This window comes from Panthera uncia, chromosome C2, assembly GCF_023721935.1.
Source record: "Panthera uncia isolate 11264 chromosome C2, Puncia_PCG_1.0, whole genome shotgun sequence".
NCBI classification, from domain to species: domain Eukaryota; kingdom Metazoa; phylum Chordata; class Mammalia; order Carnivora; family Felidae; genus Panthera; species Panthera uncia.
In genome coordinates, this window is record NC_064810.1 from 139,072,600 (window position 1) to 139,092,640 (window position 20,041).

General features: G+C 45.9%; 2 protein-coding genes across 4 annotated transcripts in view; one reads left to right on the top strand and one right to left on the bottom strand.

The window, feature by feature from the left end:
- RARB (retinoic acid receptor beta) overlaps positions 1-13,889 on the top strand; it is a 404,400-nt gene extending 390,511 nt beyond the window's left edge. For both annotated transcript variants that reach the window (XM_049628899.1, XM_049628900.1), the window contains exons 6-9: positions 9,113-9,317; positions 10,148-10,306; positions 11,873-12,565; positions 13,802-13,889. In XM_049628899.1, coding sequence (XP_049484856.1) covers positions 9,113-9,317; positions 10,148-10,306; positions 11,873-12,069 — 561 coding nt within the window. In that variant the 3' untranslated portion in view covers positions 12,070-12,565; positions 13,802-13,889. The remainder of the gene's footprint in view (positions 1-9,112; positions 9,318-10,147; positions 10,307-11,872; positions 12,566-13,801) is intronic.
- TOP2B (DNA topoisomerase II beta) overlaps positions 13,409-20,041 on the bottom strand; it is a 65,279-nt gene continuing 58,646 nt past the window's right edge. For both annotated transcript variants that reach the window (XM_049628895.1, XM_049628894.1), the window contains exons 33-36: positions 19,300-19,410; positions 16,390-16,512; positions 14,810-14,904; positions 13,409-13,898 (exon numbers count right to left, since the gene is read on the bottom strand). In XM_049628895.1, coding sequence (XP_049484852.1) covers positions 13,731-13,898; positions 14,810-14,904; positions 16,390-16,512; positions 19,300-19,410 — 497 coding nt within the window. In that variant the 3' untranslated portion in view covers positions 13,409-13,730. The remainder of the gene's footprint in view (positions 13,899-14,809; positions 14,905-16,389; positions 16,513-19,299; positions 19,411-20,041) is intronic.

The window sequence follows — 20,041 nt, forward strand, 5'->3', positions numbered from 1 at the left end:
AGGGACAAAGCTGTCATAAGCACATGGGGGCAGTTTCAGCCCCTGTGGCCACGAGTCAGGAAACTGTCAACCACTCCTTCCTGGCTCCACAGGCTTGAGGGGGGTTGGGGTTGGCACAGAGCAGCCACAGGAGGAGAACACTCTACCCGGGGAAGGGGCAGAGACCTCCAGTCATATGAGATGAAGCAGAAGGGGTACTTATTTGGCCCCGGACAAGAGCTCATTTCCAAGAATTTGTAGCAAAGGCAATTAATCACGAGAGCCTGAACAATGCACAACTTCAAAGAGCATCTTTCGGATGAGAATCTTCTCAACTAGCTGAGCCATTTAGAAGAATCTTCTTATCTAAGCCATTGATGTCTGGAGAGAGTGAGACAGAAAGACCAGGAGGACACACGGACAGAGACAGGCTGAAGCTGTTGTCAGCCCCTAGAAAGGAAAGTCACGGTTGTCCCAATGCAGTCACGGCCGCCAGCGCATCGTGTTGTGTTTGGTCCAAGACGGGCCTCTGTGTCTGAGCGCGGGGCCACCTGCCGGGTCCGGCGCTGTGCTGGGAAATCACAGGCCACGCGGGACGTGGTTTGCTTTACAGTCACGAGGTGGGAGCCCCTCAGGAAGGAGGTCCAAGGACAAAGAGTGCCCGAAGCCTGTCCGGCCTGCGCCCCCTGCCACACTGCCCTCTAGAGGGATTTTCTGTCCCAGCGTCTGCCTGCTGGGGGGGACCCTTTGCTGTGGGGACCACAGCCAGGCTTCCCTCGGGGTTGGAGCCCTACTCTGAGCCTCCCGATTTCCCACAGGGGTCAAGAAGCCGAAAGGTCTCTCCTAAGATGGGCCAAACTTCGAAACCCTTGTGGATAGAAGTTTACCTTCCTTTTCTCGCCCCAGAGTTGTGGCATTCTAAGTTTGTGTTCAGGACAAGAAAGGGAGGCCCCGGAGGAGTCCCCTCACCCGAGTTCTTGCTCACGTTTTCCTTCTTGCTCACTCTCCTTTATCTTTCCTGTCCTGTTTCTTCTCCTCCTCCCTCTAAACTGCCTCTTCTCTGCAGGTAATTGGGGTCAAGTCCCTGTCAACCTAAAAATCGTAAGAAACAACCTTGGAGGCCATCTGGCCTTCAGGTTGCTCGCCCCTGCTCCTCCCTGCTGACCTCCTTCCCCCTCTCCCTTTTACAGATACTCACTGAGGCCCTGCTGTGTGCCAGGCAGTGTTCTAGGCTCGATGCCACAGCAGTGAACAGGACAGACAAAAATCTCTCCCCTCATGGAGCTGACCTTCTGTTGGGAGTAGACGGACAGTAAATGAATAGGCAGGGTCTTACGGGGCCACAGAGAAAAACAGGAGCAGGATCGAGGCCAGGAACGTGTCTGCGGTGGACCGGGCTTGATTTCTATGGTGTGGTTAGGGAAGAAGATGACCCTTAACGAAGGGATAGAAAGAGCTGGAACAGTAAAAGACACCAATCAGAGACATGTGCAAGTGAGGGGTCCCGGGGAGTGTAGTTGAAAGGCCGTGGGGCGGGGAGGCCCTGGCAAGCTGAGGAGCGGTGAGGAGGTGAATGTGCCGGGAGGTGAGCGACAGGGCCGGGCCTGAGGGGAAGCGAGCACAAGATGGCCGGTACATTTTCATCCTCGCTGTTAGGAGTCACCGCCAGCTTTGGCTGAGGTGTGCCACCGTCCAGCTCTTGTCTCCACCCTTCACTGGTCTCTTCGTGCGGCGCGAGGGAAGAAGTCACACACACAGTTGTCGGGCACTTCCTGTGTGATGGACCTGGGGGATTTGATGGCGGGGAGGAGAGGTGAGCCCTTGCCCTTCCAGAGTTCGTGGTCTGGCCCCGCCACCCTCCCTGGGGAGCTCCCGCCTTTACTACAGACTCGTCTCCCAGGCGCCAACATGGCCCCACAGCCACCCAGCTCCCCCTTGGCCTGCCCCAGCTGCTGACGGTAGTAGTTACAAGTGTGGGCTCTGAAGCCAGTCTGCCCGGGTTCCGAATCTGGGGCTGCTGCTTATCTGCTGTGTGACCTTGGGAAAACCACTCCCCGTCTCTGAGCCTCGGTTTCCTCATACTGAAAACAAAGGCGATAGAATCGAAGCTGCCTTTTAGGGACTGGAGAGAATGAAACGAGGGGCTTGGACAGTGTCTGGAACACCGTAGGCTTCAGTCACCTCACACTGTACTGAGCCTCACTACACCCTCCAGGGGATTTTTGGTCTCATCTCCAGTTTGCAGATGAGGCAGCCACAGCTCAAGTGGAAGCCGGAGGCCCGCAGGGCCCCGGCAGGCGTTCCTTCTCTCTAGATACTGCCCCGCCACTTGCTTCTTGGCCAGCCCCTCCGCTCAGCCGAGATGCCCCCTCCTCAGAAAAGGTTTTCCTGACCAGCCGCCCAGTTCCTACCCGCTCCCCAGCGGTCTCTCTCGTAATTAGAGACGTGTTCCGCAGCGTCTTGTACGCCTGCTTGTCGGCTCGGGGAGGGCAGGGACCGCGTTGGGGTTGGTCCCTGGAGCAGGCTTTCAGGCACGCTGGAGGCGTTCGTTGAGGACTCGGGAATGAACGGGCGCGCAGAAGAATTAGAGATCGCAGTGGGAATCCCGGAATCCGCGGGTCAGCTCCAGTGTGCGGTCTTCCCCTGACGGTCACGCGGGGCCTTCCTGGCTCCTGCCGCCCACGGCTCTCACCGCCCCGAGGGGACACTCGCACGCCAGCGGTAGGAGCACCTTGCTCTGGTGACGCAGGGGCGGCTGCCCTGCGTGACTTCAAAACACGATCTGTGGCTCCTGGGGTCCTGGGGACCATGTGGCTACACAGCCACGGAGGGCCATTCCCACGTGAATCTGTCCTTCTCCCTTCCAGGGGCTCAGTAGAGACAGCACCCAGCCCGAAGGCTGGTTCTGGCCTCGGAGCCCACAGCCTGGGTTCAGGCTTCAGCACTGCCTCGGGCCACCGGTGCCATCGGGACGAGGCCCCGTGTCTCTCTGACACCCAGCTTTGTCACCCGTGGGTCCAGAGCCCTGGCCCCGACTGTCACCGGAAGTCCCCGCGAGGCAGTCAGCGTGGTGGTTAAGGGGGCGGGCTCTGGAGCCAGTCCCCCTGGGTTCAAATCCCAGCTCTGCCCTATAGAAGCTGCGCGAAGTGGGGTGGTCATGTGACCTCTCTAAGCCTCCGTTATCTGCTCGGTGAAAGGGGTAGAATGGCGGCTCCTCCCTCGTAAAGCTGTTCGGATAATTAATTAGGTTAATGCATGTGAAACACTTAGTACCTGGCACACAGTAAGGGCTCCTTTAAATTAGCATCCTTTAAATTAGATGGTAGCGAATTTGTACTGTGAGCTGTGACACACCAGGACATATGTGTATACACACACACCCAAGCTCGAGCTGTGCCTCCTGGTTCGGCAGCCACAAGCCACCTGTGGCTGCTGAGTGACTGAAAGGTGGCTGAAGAGCTGTCATTACGAAATAGACACTCAATTTCAAGCACTTAGTATTTAAAAATGTAAAACACCTCCTTAATGAATGATGTTTTATATTGATTACACGTTCATACAAATATTTTGAATATATCCGGCGACACAGAATATTGTATCAAATTTAATCCCTCGTGTCTCTCTTGACGCGTTAACGTAACGTCTCCTCGCGTGCTGGTCTCAGAAAGGCAGGCTGGTGGCAGGTCTCGCCGGGGAAAACATTTTGTCCCGATGAGCTCATCATAATAGGTGCTATGTCGTGCCAGGGAAGACGGCCTCACAAAGCTGTGTGTGTGTTACTGTTGTTGTTATTGTCACCGCTTCAACATTCCCACAAGCGCTGGAGGAGAGTCAAATCCGATCAGGATCTGCCCACCAGTTGCCAAATACAATTAGTGCACAGACCGAGATGTGTGAGCAATTTGAGCTTTTCTCCTTTGCCTGGAAACTCAGAAGTCGCTGGCTGCCCCCCTCGGGGGGTTACAAGGTGGGAGAGATTCCGAGGAGGGAGTCCACTTTGTTAATAATTGAACAGATATTCATTAGCCACCTGCTGTGTGGACAACACTGCCCTAGATGCTAAAGATACAGCAGGGAGCAGGTCAGATAAAGAGCCAGCCTCCTTCTAGGAGCTCATCTTCTACAGGGCCAGTGGTCAGCAAGCTCAGAGAGTGACGGTGCTGCGGGGAAAAGAAAGCAGGGCGATGGGGCAGACTGGAATACTACCCGGCAAGGAAAAAGAACCGGGGCTTTATGCGCTACGGCGGGGAACATCAGAGATGCTATGGACTAAGTAAAGGCCAACACAAGAGAGACTATAGTGTAGGATCCCCTTTATGTAAAGTTCAAGAACAGGCAAAAGCGATCTGCGGGAATCGAGGTCCAAATAATGGTTATTTTGGGGAGGGGATTGGATCAGGAGGGGCTAAGGGAGCCTGTAGGAGCTGGAACTCTTTGTGTCTTGATCTGGGTGGGTGTACCCTTAGGGGAAAATACACGCAGCTCTACCTCTGAGCTGTGTGCACACCCGAGGCCAGCACGTTATGCTCGTTATCTACGGCTGTACGTCAAGTTGCCACAAAACTTAGCAGCAATAAACAATGAGCGTTATTATCTCACGGGGTCCCTGTGAGTTAGGAACATACTCAGCTGGGTGCCTCTGGATCAGGGTCTTTCATAAAGTTGCAGAAGGGCTGCCGGGGCAGTGGGGGAGCGGCTCCTCACAGCTACCTGGCAAGATAGTGCTGGTTATTGCCAGGAGAGCTCGGTTCCCTACCGCATGGACCTTTCCATGGGGCTGCCATAGTGTCCTCATGACGCGTCAACCAGCTTTCCCCAAAATGAGATTGAAGAGAGCAGTCAGGGAGGAGTCCACGGTGCCTCGCCTCCTAGGACTTACTCTCCAGAGTCCTACCCGTTGCTTCTAGTGGATTCTGTGTTAGCACCAAGTCACTGGGTCCTGCCCACACTCAAGGGGCAGAGGAATGAAGCTTTACTCCTTAAAAGGAGTAGTAGCGAAGAATTTGTGGGCGTATTTTAAAACCACTGCACATGCTATACCCCAGTTTTAAAACAATTTTCTATTTCAAATAAAAGGGGTGATATGATAGAAAGTAATAGGTTTTAGGAAGTGTGTTCCCTGTGCATCCAGAGGAGGTGACGTTTGAACTGAGCTCTGAGTAGGGAGAATCATGAAGATCAAGGGAAAGGCACCAAAGGCAGAGGGAACAGCAAACGCATATGCTTTGCTGCGACACTGAGTTGCTAGGGATTCAGAAAGACCAATATGGCCAATATGGCAAGGGGAAAGAGGAGCAGGGGCGGGACAGACAGAGGTCACGGACGCTGCTGCGGGAAGGAGTGTGAATATCCTGGATCTAAAACGGCTCAAAGCCATTGGAGGGAGCTTAGCAAGGGCGAGGCCCCTCTGGTGAACGTTTTGGACCCTGTGCTGTGGCTGTAGGAATGGGAGTGGAGGCCATCCCCGGAGGAGAGGTGATGGCGGTTTGGATTAGAGCAGTCACAGGGACGAGGGGAGAAGGGTGTCGACTGGTCCCTCCTCTGTCCCTGGGATCCCACGTGCTCAGATCTTGCCACAGCTCCAATCTCTGGCAGTCTGCTCCCCGGGGGCACCCAGAAGGCAGTGGAACGATACTCCATTGTCCTTGCTGAAGGCAGGAAGGCTGCAGTCTCAGGTTTGGCCCTCAGCAGAGCTCTGTGCTGCCCGACAGGGCTCTCCTTCGGGGAGTCAGCCTCGCCCCGGCTAATTTTACCCACCTCGTGGGACTTGCGTGCTCCTCTTTCAGATGAAATACCCTCATTTCAAACAAAGGGCGTTTTTTAATACCGGTGAAGCACTTGGTAGTTGCCACTGGCATTTGACTTGAACAAAGTGAAAGTCCTTGGTTCGTGCCCAGAGGCGGGCCTGGCCGGAAGCCGTGAGGAAGATGCCCGCTGCCCACTGGGCCCAGCCGGGGCAGGGTGGGCGTGGCGGTCCTCCTGATAAAAGAAGACGTTGACCGTTCTCCCATCTCAGGCCATGTGCCTTCGTCTCCGGACAGCCCATTGATACTTGTTTCTGGTTTTGAACTTTTCTAGAGAGAGAAGGGCAACAGAACATAAACGCTTCATGAGAATCCAAACACTTTCCAACTCCTGAGGAGGGACCCCCTTCAGAATAGGAGAGTTTGTGCACTGCAGTTTGGATTTGGATTTCCAAGTGAGCTGTTGACAGCTTGCGAACGCCTAAATCTTGGTCTTCTGTTCCTTTCCAGCAAACCCCGGTTTCTTTCATTATTGCAGGGACAGATCTAGAGCATTCACTTCTTGGCAGCGTGCTACGGCTGCAAAGACTTCTTTAGTACCTCCTTGATTCCAAACTGGAAAAGCGCCTGGAGATTTTGAGCCCATACGTACTGAGCCTACTCGACTCTGCCCATCGCACGATACCTCCCTACGCAGGCACATTTCCTCGTGATCCTCCAGGTGGTTGAAGGGAACATGGGCTGGGGGCTAGGAGTCCTGTGGTCTGCCCTGGCACCATTGCTTGCGTGACCTTGGGCACTGTACTTCCCCCCCGCCGCCCCCCGCCCTGCCCCCCGCCAAAGGCTTTCAGAGGAACTCAGGTCGACAAGTAACTCTCGGTTCCTTTGCTGCTCTGACTCTGGCAATGGCTTCGTAGCCCATCAGCTACCAAGATGAAGTGCAACAGGTCAGCCGATCAGGGACCCATAGGAAATGGCTCAGAGAGGCCCCTGGGCAAATACCTGAGAGGCAGAAACAGCCACCCATCCAGAGAAGAGGAATCTTTGTAATGGCTTAGTGACCACTCACATTCAGATGCTTTCCAGTTCACGGTGCCGCTTGGTCACAGAATGGGAATATTAAGTTTGAGGTTGTGCCCCTCTCGCCTCAAGTTTGTAAAATTTTCCGTTTCCAGACCACAGGCCGTGCGCTCCCGTATACCGGGAGGTCACCATGGGTAACTGTTCAGGTTGTACACGGTGCAAAGGCACCCAGCGAAGAAGGCAAATGAGCCTCATATCCAGATTAACGCCAGGCCAGAGGTCATCTCACCTTAGGCGGCTGGAGCGGATAGCGGCCTGCGGAGGAACGAGGCAGCTGTGAAGCAGAGGCTAAGAGCATAGTGGAGTGCTTAAGTGCTGGAGACAGGTCGCCTGAAGCGAGTCATGCCATCTTGTAGTTAGGCCACCAAGGACAAGCTGTTTATTCGCATTGGTTTCCCCGTCTGTAAAATGGGCTAACAATAGTCCTAACTCCTGGGTTGATACAAGAATTAAACAATATGTTAAAAGTTAGCATGGTGCCTGGCACGTAGTCGCTGATCGATAAAAACATTAGCTACTATAAGTTGGAGGCGGGAGAGCTAATCATTCACCGTTCTCCTCTCAGGAGATGTCCTGACCAAGAGTCGGACGTTTTTTAATCCACGAGCGTCCCATGCCCTCACTTTACGAGGCGGGACATCCTCATGCTCCTGCCCAAGTCCGAGTCCTGCATGTAAGAGGAGGGCTGGCTCCTGGCCCAGTCTTCTTGGAGGTTCAGGGAACACCAGAGCAAGGACCCAAGAACATGCGACCTTTCCAGTGTGACCGCCCTGCCCCCTGGCTAACTGTGCTCCAGTGGATATGAGGCCTTTGCGGTCACTTAGCCAGTCAGGATGGTCCTCTGCACGGGAGCTGTCCTCACCCCAACCCCCCCAGCACTTGCCTTCAAGATAAAAGATTTGACCTAGTTCCTGCTTTAGGAGTCTTGGTGAGAATATGGAGAGTGGGGAGGGCTGTACTTCTGGGACTTCCCTGCCAGCTGGGAGTCGTGTGGCTTCGTCCGAGAGCCACCCCCTCTGCACGTGGCCACATCCCAGGAAGATGGCAGACCCTTCTGGTCACATCTGTCCTCTCGGTTGACACTGAAGTTCATGGTGACCACACCCAAACTGAGCACCAACATCTGGGAAAAAATACTCAGCTCCATCCACCTACTGGGTTCTTCACTCCTGTCCAGGTGGAATAAATTTGTCTCTGTGCTTCGTGAAGCTCTGAGACTTTTTTAGATGAAAAAGTCAAATGTGGAAACCTGGTTGGCAGAAAGGTCCCTCACAGTTGTTGGTGCAGAAATATGCTTCTGGGTGGCTGCGTGTTCCAGAACGCACGGAGCGTCTTGCCCACAGTGAGGACTGACAGGGCAGCAGGAACACCAGAAAGGTGTTTTGGAGTTCACCGTGCTGAGCGAGGCCCGAAGGCCCCGAGCCCGGAGCAGGCAACTTCCCAGTAGCAGGTGTGCTGGGGTGGCCGGCAGAGTTTTCTATCAAGGCCGTACGAGGTGGCATTGCGAGACTGTGGCATCGTGACCAAGGCTGCTTACCTAGGATCCCAGCCATATTTCTGAGCTTAGTTGAAATGTTGCCTCTTCTGGGTGTGTGCGCCCTGCACTCCCTCCCATCGGTGTCAGAGGACGTCCGAACGCCCAACTGCCTTCCCGGTTCCACCCCTGCTCGTACTCTCCTTGTCTGTGGAGCTGCGTGACCAGAGGCATCACGGAAGAGGGGGCCTCACCTGGGTTTGAATCCAGTGCAGCCACATGTTAATTGTGTGACACTGGCCATACGGCTTCACCTTTCTGAGCTTTAGCCCCTTATCTGTAAAATAGGAATAATACTCACTCTAGGGCGTTGTTTGAAAGATTGAACGTAGGGCATGAGAACATTTGACATGTACTAGGCATTTAATGGTACATATTGCCTTTTTTTTTTTGAAGATTATGTTTTTTTTTGTAGACTGTAAGCTCTTTAAAAAAATCTTGTTCTTCTTATCCCCAGCACCTGGCACAGTGCCTGGGACATAAGTAGGTACTCAGTAAATGTTTATTCAAGTCGAATGAATTACTTTTAGCACAAGTGGTTCTCAAAATTTCTTTTGTCCTTTTATTGTTCCCTAAATAACGTTAACCCATGTTTTGACTTCTGTTCTTTTAATGAAAGAGCTGCAGAAGACATCACACATCCCAAAGCGGGACCGTGTGCGTGTGATGCAAGAGGTCTTTGGAAATCTACGTGCCTAGATCTGGTTGATGCTGTAAGAACAAGCTGGCTTTGATGACCCATCAAATATGCTTTTTTTTTTTTTCCTTCCAGATTCTTAGAATTTGCACCAGGTATACCCCAGAACAAGACACCATGACTTTTTCAGATGGCCTTACCCTAAATCGAACTCAGATGCACAATGCTGGATTTGGTCCTCTGACTGACCTTGTGTTCACCTTTGCCAACCAGCTCCTGCCTTTGGAAATGGATGACACAGAAACAGGCCTTCTTAGTGCCATCTGCTTAATCTGTGGAGGTACCAACTACCTAGAAAACCCTCATGAGATTCCATGAAGAACAACTCGCACTTGTCATTTATGGGAAATTCCCATCTCCATTCCAGAGTTATTTTGCATGGAAAAAGACACGTGAATAAATAGCCAGGCATGCATGCTTGGGGTCCGTTGCATTTTTCCATATGGTTATAAATTAAATAAAGGTACTTGGGATCCTGTTGCTCTGAAATACCACAGTGCTATTTCTCCAGTTGCCACAGGTATTATTTCAAAGGTAGGATCAGACTGTTGTAAAATAAATTGCCCAGGGACATTTTAATGATAATGCTAGGGACTTGATTGTGCTGTTTGCTACTTTAGTGGCTGGGACTACAATTCATTGGTTTGTCTCCCCCAACCCACCCCCACCCCAACGCCCAAACCTTGCAGGACCAGGATCAAGTATGGCTTTCTGCTCTGTACTGACCCCTACTGGCTCACAGGAGGTTGAATCATAAGTGGTTAAAAAGTGATGGCTTTGATTACGGGGCCTGTTTACCTTGCTGTTAGAACCATCCTGCTCAAGGCTTGTTTGAATTCAGTTCAGTAGTGACACCTCCTGGTCACAAGGAGTAATTCTCTTCCTGGAACAAAAGCAACCAGGCATCAGAATGTGCTTTTGACCAGCAAGAGGGACATGTTCAAGTGTCACTGCCTAAAGCAGTTCCCTGTATCTTCAAAGTTGTGTATGTGATGGAATCATCTCATTAATAAAATGATAATGTGCTAGGAGGAACAAGGACGCACGCTCACCTGGCAGGTGCGTGACTCTTGCTGCCCTAATTGTTTATCCTTTATTCCTGCTGTCTAGACCGCCAGGACCTTGAGGAACCAACAAAAGTAGATAAGCTACAAGAACCACTGCTGGAAGCACTAAAAATTTATATCCGAAAGAGACGACCCAGCAAGCCTCACATGTTTCCAAAGATCTTAATGAAAATCACAGATCTCCGCAGCATCAGTGCGAAAGGTAGGTCTTGAAGTCTATGTTGTGTTTGCCAAGTGGTCCTGACTTGTTTTTAAACTGATGTTTTCATTCAGGACGTTTGATAATAGCTGTCTTTTTGTTGTTGTTGTTCCGGAATTCATTTCTCACGGAAATCAGAAGGAATATAGTATTCACCCTTTAAAAAAAAACAAAACAAAACAAAAAAAACACCTTAAATCTTACCCTGCTCAATGATCTTAATAGATTGAGTTTATAATTCAGATTACTAAGTAAATAGAAAAACTGTTTTCAGGAGAATGTACTCTATGACAGCCTTTTTCATCTCATGCCTTGGCACACATGCTCTGGTTGCTATAAACTTGACTCCAGTTTTTCCTGACCATCCAAACCTGGGGAAAATGAATAGTACTTAGGGCAGTTGTTACTGGGTGAAGTCTCTCTCTCCATCGGTGTTGCCATTGCTATCTCGCGTGTAGGCAGATTTACTTCTGCACACTTCTCAGCAAAGGAACTCTTGCTCTCCTGAGAGGTATAAATATTCTTGGTCTAGTGACTTTCAGTTTGTGTGGCAACGCGAGCAATTACAGAAGTGCCTAGAGCTATATCACAGTTGAGTGTTAGCGTCGGGCTTTGCTGTGTGGAGAGAAAACTCAGCAGCTATCCCTGGTACCCAGCCTGCTGCGGTCCTTTTCCTTCCCCATTAGCGTGCTCTGCCCCTGAAGGCCTGGCTGAGCCAAGGAACCAACTCTGCATTTCACAAAGTGCTCAGAAAACACGGTGAATTTGTTGGACGAGGAGTCTCGATTTTTGAGCTACTTCGAAGAGGTTTCCTCGATGAGCCGTTCCTGAGTTCATCCTTAGCATGGGGTTCAGAGTCTCTGCAAACAGCAGATACCAGTGCTTGGCCATTAGAATTACGAGGTCTTTGATTTTAAAAACAGTGAGGCTGTTTAACTTAATACTGTCATGGTCTAGATCTAGCTAGACCGGTGCTAATAGAATTTACTGTGATTATGGACATACTGTCTGATCTGCCTTGTCCAATACAAGGAGCCACTAGCTACACGTGGCTCTCGAGCACTAAAAAAGTGTCTAATTCAATCGAGGCACTGTTTGTCCTAATTGTAATGTAGCAAATTTAAACCGTCGCACGTGGCTAGTGCCTGTTGCCCTGGACAGGGCAGTGCTGCGTCCAAGTTGACAAGCCGCCCATTTGTTAGCTGTCACCTGTCGCTTCCTTCCTTTGCGGGTAACTGGTATCCTTGAAAACTGTCTTGTTGGAAGACACGCTGTTTCTGGTCTTTTATCAAGAACGTCTCTTTGTAAATTAAGTGAATATATGTTGACACTGTTTCCTACAACTGACTCGGGCATGGGAGCAGCACATTTAAGGAAGTCACCGCGTCTGTGCTGCTTTTCTGTAGATGGAATAGAAATATTTAAATGTCGTAAAATTAGGGTAGCCTCTGGAAGGCACTGGCAGCACGGTTTTCACCAAAACCCTCGTTCAAGTCAGTGAAGGTGGAGCCTTAGTTCTTCAGCTTGACTCCTTATCTCTACCAGATTTCTGTTATCTCTCTTTAAAAGGTGCAGAACGTGTAATTACCTTGAAAATGGAAATTCCTGGATCAATGCCACCTCTCATTCAGGAAATGCTGGAGAATTCTGAAGGACATGAACCCTTGACCCCCAGTTCGAGCGGGAACCCAGCGGAGCACAGTCCCAGCATCTCACCCAGCTCGGTGGAAAACAGCGGGGTCAGTCAGTCACCACTGGTGCAATAAGACACTTTCCAGCCACTTCAAACATTCCCCAGTACCTTCAGTTCCAGGATTTAAACCGCAAGAAAGAAACATTTTTACTGCTGCTTAGTTTTCGGACTGAAAATATATTAAAACTCAAGAAGGACCAAGAAGTTTTCATATGTATCAATATTTACTCCTCACTGTCTAACTTACCTAGAAATACAAACTTTTTAAATTCTAAAACTCAGCCATTTCGTGCAACCAGAAACTAGTTAAAAGCTTCTATTTTCCTCTTTGAACACTCAAGATTGCATGGCAAAGACCCAGTCGAAATGATTTACCCCGGTTAAGTTTCTGAAGACTTTGTACATACAGAAGTATGGCTCTGTTCTTTCTATACTGTATGTTTGGTGCTTTCCTTTTGCCTTGCATACTCAACCAAGACACCGAGGTTGTGGAACAGACTACTGCACGCGTCCAGCTAAGAGAGGCTCAAAAAAATAACTTGCTTTCACAGAGTAATCAGGACACCAAGGTAAGGAAAGGGGACTGTTGTACAGTATGACAAAGCTAGAGAGAAGTCTAATTTAGTTAGTACGGAAGCTTGTCCTTGCTCTTTTTGACGCTCTCAAACTGCGTCTTCTATTTCATGTTGCCCAGTGAAAAGATACAAATTCACTGCACTAGCAGAAGAGAATTCTGTATCGGTGTAACTGCCAGTTCAGTTAATCAGATGTCATTTGTTCAACTGTTAATGTCACTTTAAGAGTGGTTTATCTTAATGACATAACTCCACAATTTTTTTTTTAAAGATACATTTTTACAGTAATGGTAGCCTCCAAGGCAGAAACACTTTTCAGTGTTAATAAGTTTTTGTTTACCTGTTCACAAGCCATTAGGGAAATTTCATGGGTTAATTACAGACTGGTCTACCACCTACACTGTGTAACTCCAGTGTCCTTCCTCATTCATGCCTGGTATTGAGGGGTTTTTTTTTTTTTTTCCTAGCCTCCTTGATGCCCGGGGGCTAGTATGAACCCCTAAAGGCATGGACAGAGAATCTGCATCCTTTGACCTTGTTCAATCACTATGAAGCAGAGTGAAAGCTGTGGTAGAGTGGTTAACAGATACAAGTGTCAGTTTCTTAGTTCTCATTTAAGCACTAGTGGATTTTTTTTTTTTTTTTGATATATTAGCAAGTCTGTGATGTACTTTCACTGGCTCTGTTTGTACATTGAGATTGTTTAACAATGCTTTCTATGTTCATATACTGTTTACCTTTTTCCATGGAGTCTCCTGGCAAAGAATAAAATATATTTATTTTAAGAGTGTATGGGAGCTTTTACTACACTTCCCTCTTTAGTAAAGACACAGAGTACACAGTTCCATTTTTAATGTTTAAATTTCATTTCAAAAAGCAGGTCTGTAGTCTGCAACCATGACAATTAAAATCTGTGCTAATGCACGGCAGTCTATAACAATTCTACAAGCCAATCAGACAGTACATGACATTTCAATGAGTAAAAAAGAGCATAAAACCGTATGTGTAAGAACAAAATGTTAAAAGGCCTACCACAATAAAAAACCATCAATTACATCATCACATTAAAATAAGCCAGATGTACAAAAGTCTGAGACAGAAAAGACAAAAGGACAACACAATTTATCTGTTGAAAAATGTTTCTGTGCTCTTTGGGCACTTAATTAAACATTGCAAAATCAACATCTTCTTCGTCATCGGACTCTGCAAAATATTTTACTTCTTTCCTAGCCCGACCGCTCCGTGGCAGAGAAGGTGCTTCAGAAGTGAAATCTGATGGGAAGATGTCCACATCTGAATCCTGATCAAAAGAGGTTTTCTTCATTTTCTAGACATGGTTTAAAGAAAAAGACTAATGTTAAAAAGAATTATTCCTTATACTTCACTTACATTTGAGAAATAATACAAATAACGAGGCTTCCAAAATCATAATTGTAATGCTAACTTAAGTGTAAGACCAGTTACCTAATCCTTTTTCCCTTTATAAAAATGATGAAGTATAATAATCTGCCACCGTGGTGATATTTTTTTCTGAATTTCTCTATTACCAAGCAACTACGCACAGTACCCGGATTAGTACAAATTATTTACTTGTAAGTACCTCTCAATTCATGAAAGGAAAACAAAACTTATGCACAATATGGAGTACATACTATGTTTATTATAAAAATGCAGAGAGGAGTCACCAAGATGGACCAGACACATGGAAGACTGGATGGAAAAGGCCAAGGTGGAGAATGGCGTGAAGCTAAAATCATGTTTGTATTTTTACATTTTAATAGGGAGAGAAGAAAAAGGACACTGGATGTTTTTCTTTTACCTATAAAAAAAAAAGATTGTGTGCTCCTGGAGAAAGGTCAGACTGTGAAAATTAGCCACAGTCAAATGAATTCAAGTTAAAAGAAAAAAATCAGAGCCTGGGCAAATAAACCCAAGCTAAAAAGAAACAGCCCCTATTCGGTCTGAAAAGTACTTCAGACACATGGCCAATAACTTCAATCGTTCATTGGATGAAATAGAATACTCTTAATTAAGGAGGCTAATTTATGCCAGACTTTTATCCAAGAAATAGTCCTGATTGTATGTATCTTACACTTGGATAATTCTTTTAACTATACATAAGTGCCGTATGCATAAGAGAGGCTAGGTTTAAAGTGTTAGAAGACCTTATAGTAATAAGCCAACTAAGCCAGTTATAGATCATCGTAAAACAACGCATAAAAAGATGTTCCTGATTACCTTGCTTGGTGTTTTGGATGTTTTCCTGCCAGGGTTATAATCACCTTCATTTTCAGAGCCAGATGCTTTCCTTTTCTTTGCTCCTCGGCCTTTACCTTAAAATGATACAAAGGGGTTTTTTCCTCCCAAGGTTAAAGTACAGTATAAAAAGATAAATGCCACAACATTACAGTTCACTTCTTCGGCATGCCCCAATCAGTACTGCAATCCTGGTCTCTAAATATAAATGATGTAGAAACTATTGGGCGGCATCGTTTCAGTTTTGGGATTGACGGGACGAAAGAGTATTTCACAAATACATTTAAAACTAGTTGGAAGGTCCTGGTGACAAATTTTAATGACCAAACTCCTGATACACAAGAGAAAACATTTGCATTTTGAACATGTGGTCTTTGTGCCTAAAAAGAAAATATCTTATTGCTTTTTAACTTGTATGTGATGAAAACAAGTTTCAGTTTCTAATTTGTCCTAGACTAGTACCTTTAAAAATACAATATGCATTATTAGAAAATACATATCTTATTAGCACAAATTATGTCCAAATGTGTAGTCCAGATTTTACTTATGCACTAGTAACGACCAATTGCAGATCCCATTTTAGGTAGCACAGTCTTAGAATAAGCCCCGAGTATTAATCATAATCTGTCAAATCCATGTTCCTTCTCAGACTTAAAAGCACCACATGCAGCTATTTTTTTTTTCCACCTAACTAACCTCTTATTCTCACTGGAGGAGAAAGGGGGAAAAGTCATATGCAAATGGTGACAAAATATTCTACATCCTACAATGATGCCAGTGAAAGAGAGAAAATGGAACTAAACTGCCATTCTAAATTTTAAAAATTCTTTAAGAGCTATGACGAACCAGATTGTACTAGTATGGATAGCCTAAACACTCTTGGGATGTCCTATTTTATCAAATGAATCAATGAAATGGCACTTCTGAATCTTTAACAGTTTCAAGCCAGGCATAACAGAAGTACCGATCTCCTCAATCACTGTTTCTTTTTTGCCCCTATTCTCCCTTGTTTCCATGTAGCTATCTCCTTATCCCAACCACCACTCTAAATACACTGATGGTAAATCTGTCAGTTGGGAGAAAAGGCTGAGCAGCTACCCTCAGAAAAAACCGTCTTACACATATTTTTTAAAAAGCACCTTTGAGGACTTTTCTAGATTCTGGAAGGAAATGAGGGTTCCAGGATGAAGAACTGGTTCCTAGATGAGCAAACAACAGCTCCAGTGTACAAGTCCCAGCTCCTGGGAATGGTCACTGTCCACTTGGCAAGGAGCCCTCATCTGCCTTCTCAATAACTACTCCCAGTGAGTCTGTGCAGGGGGTCTCTGAACCATTCTTAGGTATGTAAGTTGTTTACTTAACTTCCGAGTCGTAATTCCTTGATTCCTAAAACAAAGCACTAGACTTCCTCTGGACTCTAATTCAGCACTAATTCTTAAACATATTCCTTGTTGAGGAGTAAAGCAATTTAAAACAAAACAGTACAGTCTTTCTAAATTCAATGAGAAGAGACGAAATATTTCCTACATGACATCCATTAGAGGGTTAAACATAATCCTCACCTTTTGGGGGTGTACTCTTCTTTGGAATGCCGAATTCTGAATCTGAGTCAGAGTTTATAGTCTCTACTTTCTTCTGTTTAGGGGTTCTCTTGGGCTTAGCAGTTGTATCTGAAGATGGTTTTCCTATTAAGCAAATTTCCATTTCATAAATCAATGTAATACACTTACCAGCGAACCATGCTCAAGCGAATCCTGTAACAATGGAATTTCTTACTGCTGATAGGAAATTGAGTAGCCTTACATAACAAAATGGTTTCTCTTCCCTTGGTGCCAGTATAAAGCCAAACAATTTCTCACAGATGACACCATGCTTTTTATTTAATTATGAATATGCCTTTTGCTATTTCGTGGGAGATTATTTTAAACAAAGGCCATTAATGTGAATTAAGCAGGAACTTTTAAAAAGCAGTAGTAAAAATATAGTCATGATAGAAAAGTAACATATTTGACATTAATTACAACTCAAGTATAACCACGTTACGTTCTAACTTCTAAAATGTTTTAGAGGAAGGAAAAAACGTTTTTACAGGACCCCCAAATACCATGAATAGAAGCTGATTCACTTCAATTCAAAGTTGAAAAGTTGAAATCCAAACATGGCACTTTTATGTAGAAAGAAATGTGAAAATTCCAGGTAAGACAATAGGCCCAAAAGCCTTTGTTTTATGAATTTTGCTTTTAAAATAGAATGTTTTTCTGCTTCATTTACCTTCTATGTGAAAACTGATAAATCAGACTTCACTTGTGTGATTAGTAAAAATTAAAAAACAAAAACCAGAACAGGCTAATTACATGGAAAATGTATTCCTGGGCCCAATCTGAGATGCTAGGGTAAAGGCCCCTCATTAGGACGGCAAGAGAGTCCACACTCATGGCCATGGCAACCACAGGTTTTATGGCTTTTCCCTGAATCCTTATGACTAAGTCCACCACAAGAGCCACGTGGCAGGCAGCTCCTAGCACCAGTATAGGCTTGACACAGCAGTGTGTTCTAGGAACCAGCTTTCTCCTTCATTAGAGTTTCCAGGCTTGAGTGTTAGGTGGCAGTTAAAGTTCCACCAAGCAAATGTAAGTCGATACCGGAGTACCATGAGCTGCTTCTGCTGTCAACGACTGGAGTTAGAGGTTAACTTGTATAATAATACATATAATTTGGAGCTAACAGAGATAATCTCACAGAGGATGGAGGAGGGGATGCATTCTCTCCTTGAAATGGGATTTTGTGGGAACTGTATTTTTGGAAGGCGGCTAGAGGAAGACCGAGGGCTTCAACTGTTTCACGCAAGCATCACCCATTCAACTGACACAGGCTAGTTCAACTGGTGAAGCAACCAGATGGGACAGGGGTTGTGGTATGCTAGCCTGTTAGTTAACACTCAACACTGACTCATTAGCTTAAATAGGAGTGCACAGCTCGATGAAGGAAACAGGTTGATACGTTCCAAGAAGTGACAGGGCTCCCAAGTTCTCGGGTGGTTATAAAGTGCTCACGTGAAGACAATTTTAAAAAACATGCAGAAAGATGGGGCGCCTGGGTGGCGCAGTCGGTTAAGCGTCCGACTTCAGCCAGGTCACGATCTCGCGGTCCGTGAGTTCGAGCCCCGCGTCAGGCTCTGGGCTGATGGCTCGGAGCCTGGAGCCTGTTTCCGATTCTGTGTTTCCCTCTCTCTCTGCCCCTCCCCCGTTCATGCTCTGTCTCTCTCTGTCCCAAAAATAAATTAAAAACGTTGGAAAAAAAAAAAAAAAAAAGATGCAGAAAGAAAAACTATAGGGCCTGTCTCAGTTTGAACTCCCCAGAAGCAGACCCCACCTGGCCCCAAAACAAAGACTCCAGTACAAGTACTTATTTGGGAGGTGAAAAAAAAGGGAGAACAGAACTGAGGCAGCGAAGCGACAGCAGCCAGTAATGGGTACGGTACCAAGCCTGTCATCACCCTGAGGGCTCACCACGAGCAATCTCTGAGCCATGGGAAGCACACATCTCAGAGCCGGCTAACCAGAGAGGCAAGAGCACTAACGTATTTGCAAACCGGCTCTCTTCAATTACCGAGGAAGAGTGGCTGGAGTGGGGAAATACTAATATTCCAACATAGTAACAAGTCCTGAGGCAAAGAAATACAGGCACTGGCTGATGTGTACGGAAGAGGTGTGGGTGAAGGGATGCAGACAGGGCACCTGGTGTGTTGGCCAGAGAAGCTGTGGCAGTCAACCAACTTCTTACCGTGGTCCTAGTGCACTCAAAATAAGTAGGGACTTCTGTTGTTCCCCTTCATCTAATATGTGCGTGTCTACAATGGAATCTGTTTTACATTTTTGAGGTACTGAAAAGATGGTCCATACTGTATGTTTATTTACTTGCTGTGTAAGGAGCACTTATCTTTTAAACACAAAGCACTAATACTGGCCTTCTTCAAAAACACCAAGAGTATGTCCCTTGGGACTAATAACAGATTCCTATGTCAAATCAACTTAGATTTATGGAGAATCTAAGGCTATGGGAAAGAAAGAAGCTACATGACTCAGAAAGAAAAAAAGAAGACCCCAGCAGAACTGAGCCATCATTCCAAATGGGGTGTGAAGACATGACCTACCTAGATAACACAATCAGGCTACTAGCCAGACAAAATTTTCATCTATTTTACAAGCTAACACCTATAGGAGAGCTTACTTAAAAAGCTATCTTTAGATATCAATACACAGGATTATTTTATAATTACAATAGTTTCACAATAAGGTCTTACATTTTAATTATTACTTCATATGGTTAGAAAACAAGAGGGATTCTCTTTATACACATTTATACTATTTTCTACTGAAATCCACGTGCAAATAGTTTCAAATTAAATTTCCTTTAATATCAACTACATATAGTCTGTAAGATGCTTAACAACATCAAGTCTAAGTACATACCCTTTTTAGCAGCTACTGTTTTACTTGGAACTTTATCTGTTTGTTTCAGACCAAACGATGGTGAAAAAACAGAGGCAGAATCTTCTTCATTACTGTCAAATTTAGCTGAATCTAAAAATTATAAAGCTTTCTTTCAGTAAAGAGACTCTATAAGGACCACTTAACAGTTAAACTTTGATTCTTTTTACTGATGACTTCTCTTTAGCTAATTGATCTTATAAATTTCTATTTTGTGATCATATAATCCATAACATACAAACAGCTGAAAACAAAAAATATAACAATGTTATATTTCAAAAATGTTAACTCTGTTGTAAAACAATATAGAAATGTATAGAGTAATAAAATTCTTAATAGTCCCAAATGCTAATCATTTAAAACATAACTGATCAGCTCAAAAATAATGATTGATTTTAAACTGCAAGATCTCACTGTGATTATTTTACTGTCTACACATCTAATGCTGTTAACCATTTCAGGAATATCAGTAATAATGTTCAATCTAAGAAAGTGGTAACTTCATCTTTTAAAAACCAATTTTAAGTCACTGAAGATCAATTTAAAAGGCAGCAGGCATGCTCTGGTTTCTCTTCAGGTCACATCAATCTTTCGCCTTTTAAAAGTCATTAGGCTTCAGTTTACTCTTATACTCCATTTTGATTCAACAGTTCCGCTCTTCATCCCTCCCTCCTTCCCTTTGTCAAACCAAAACAGGGATTCGATATGTCTACTTAGATGTGAC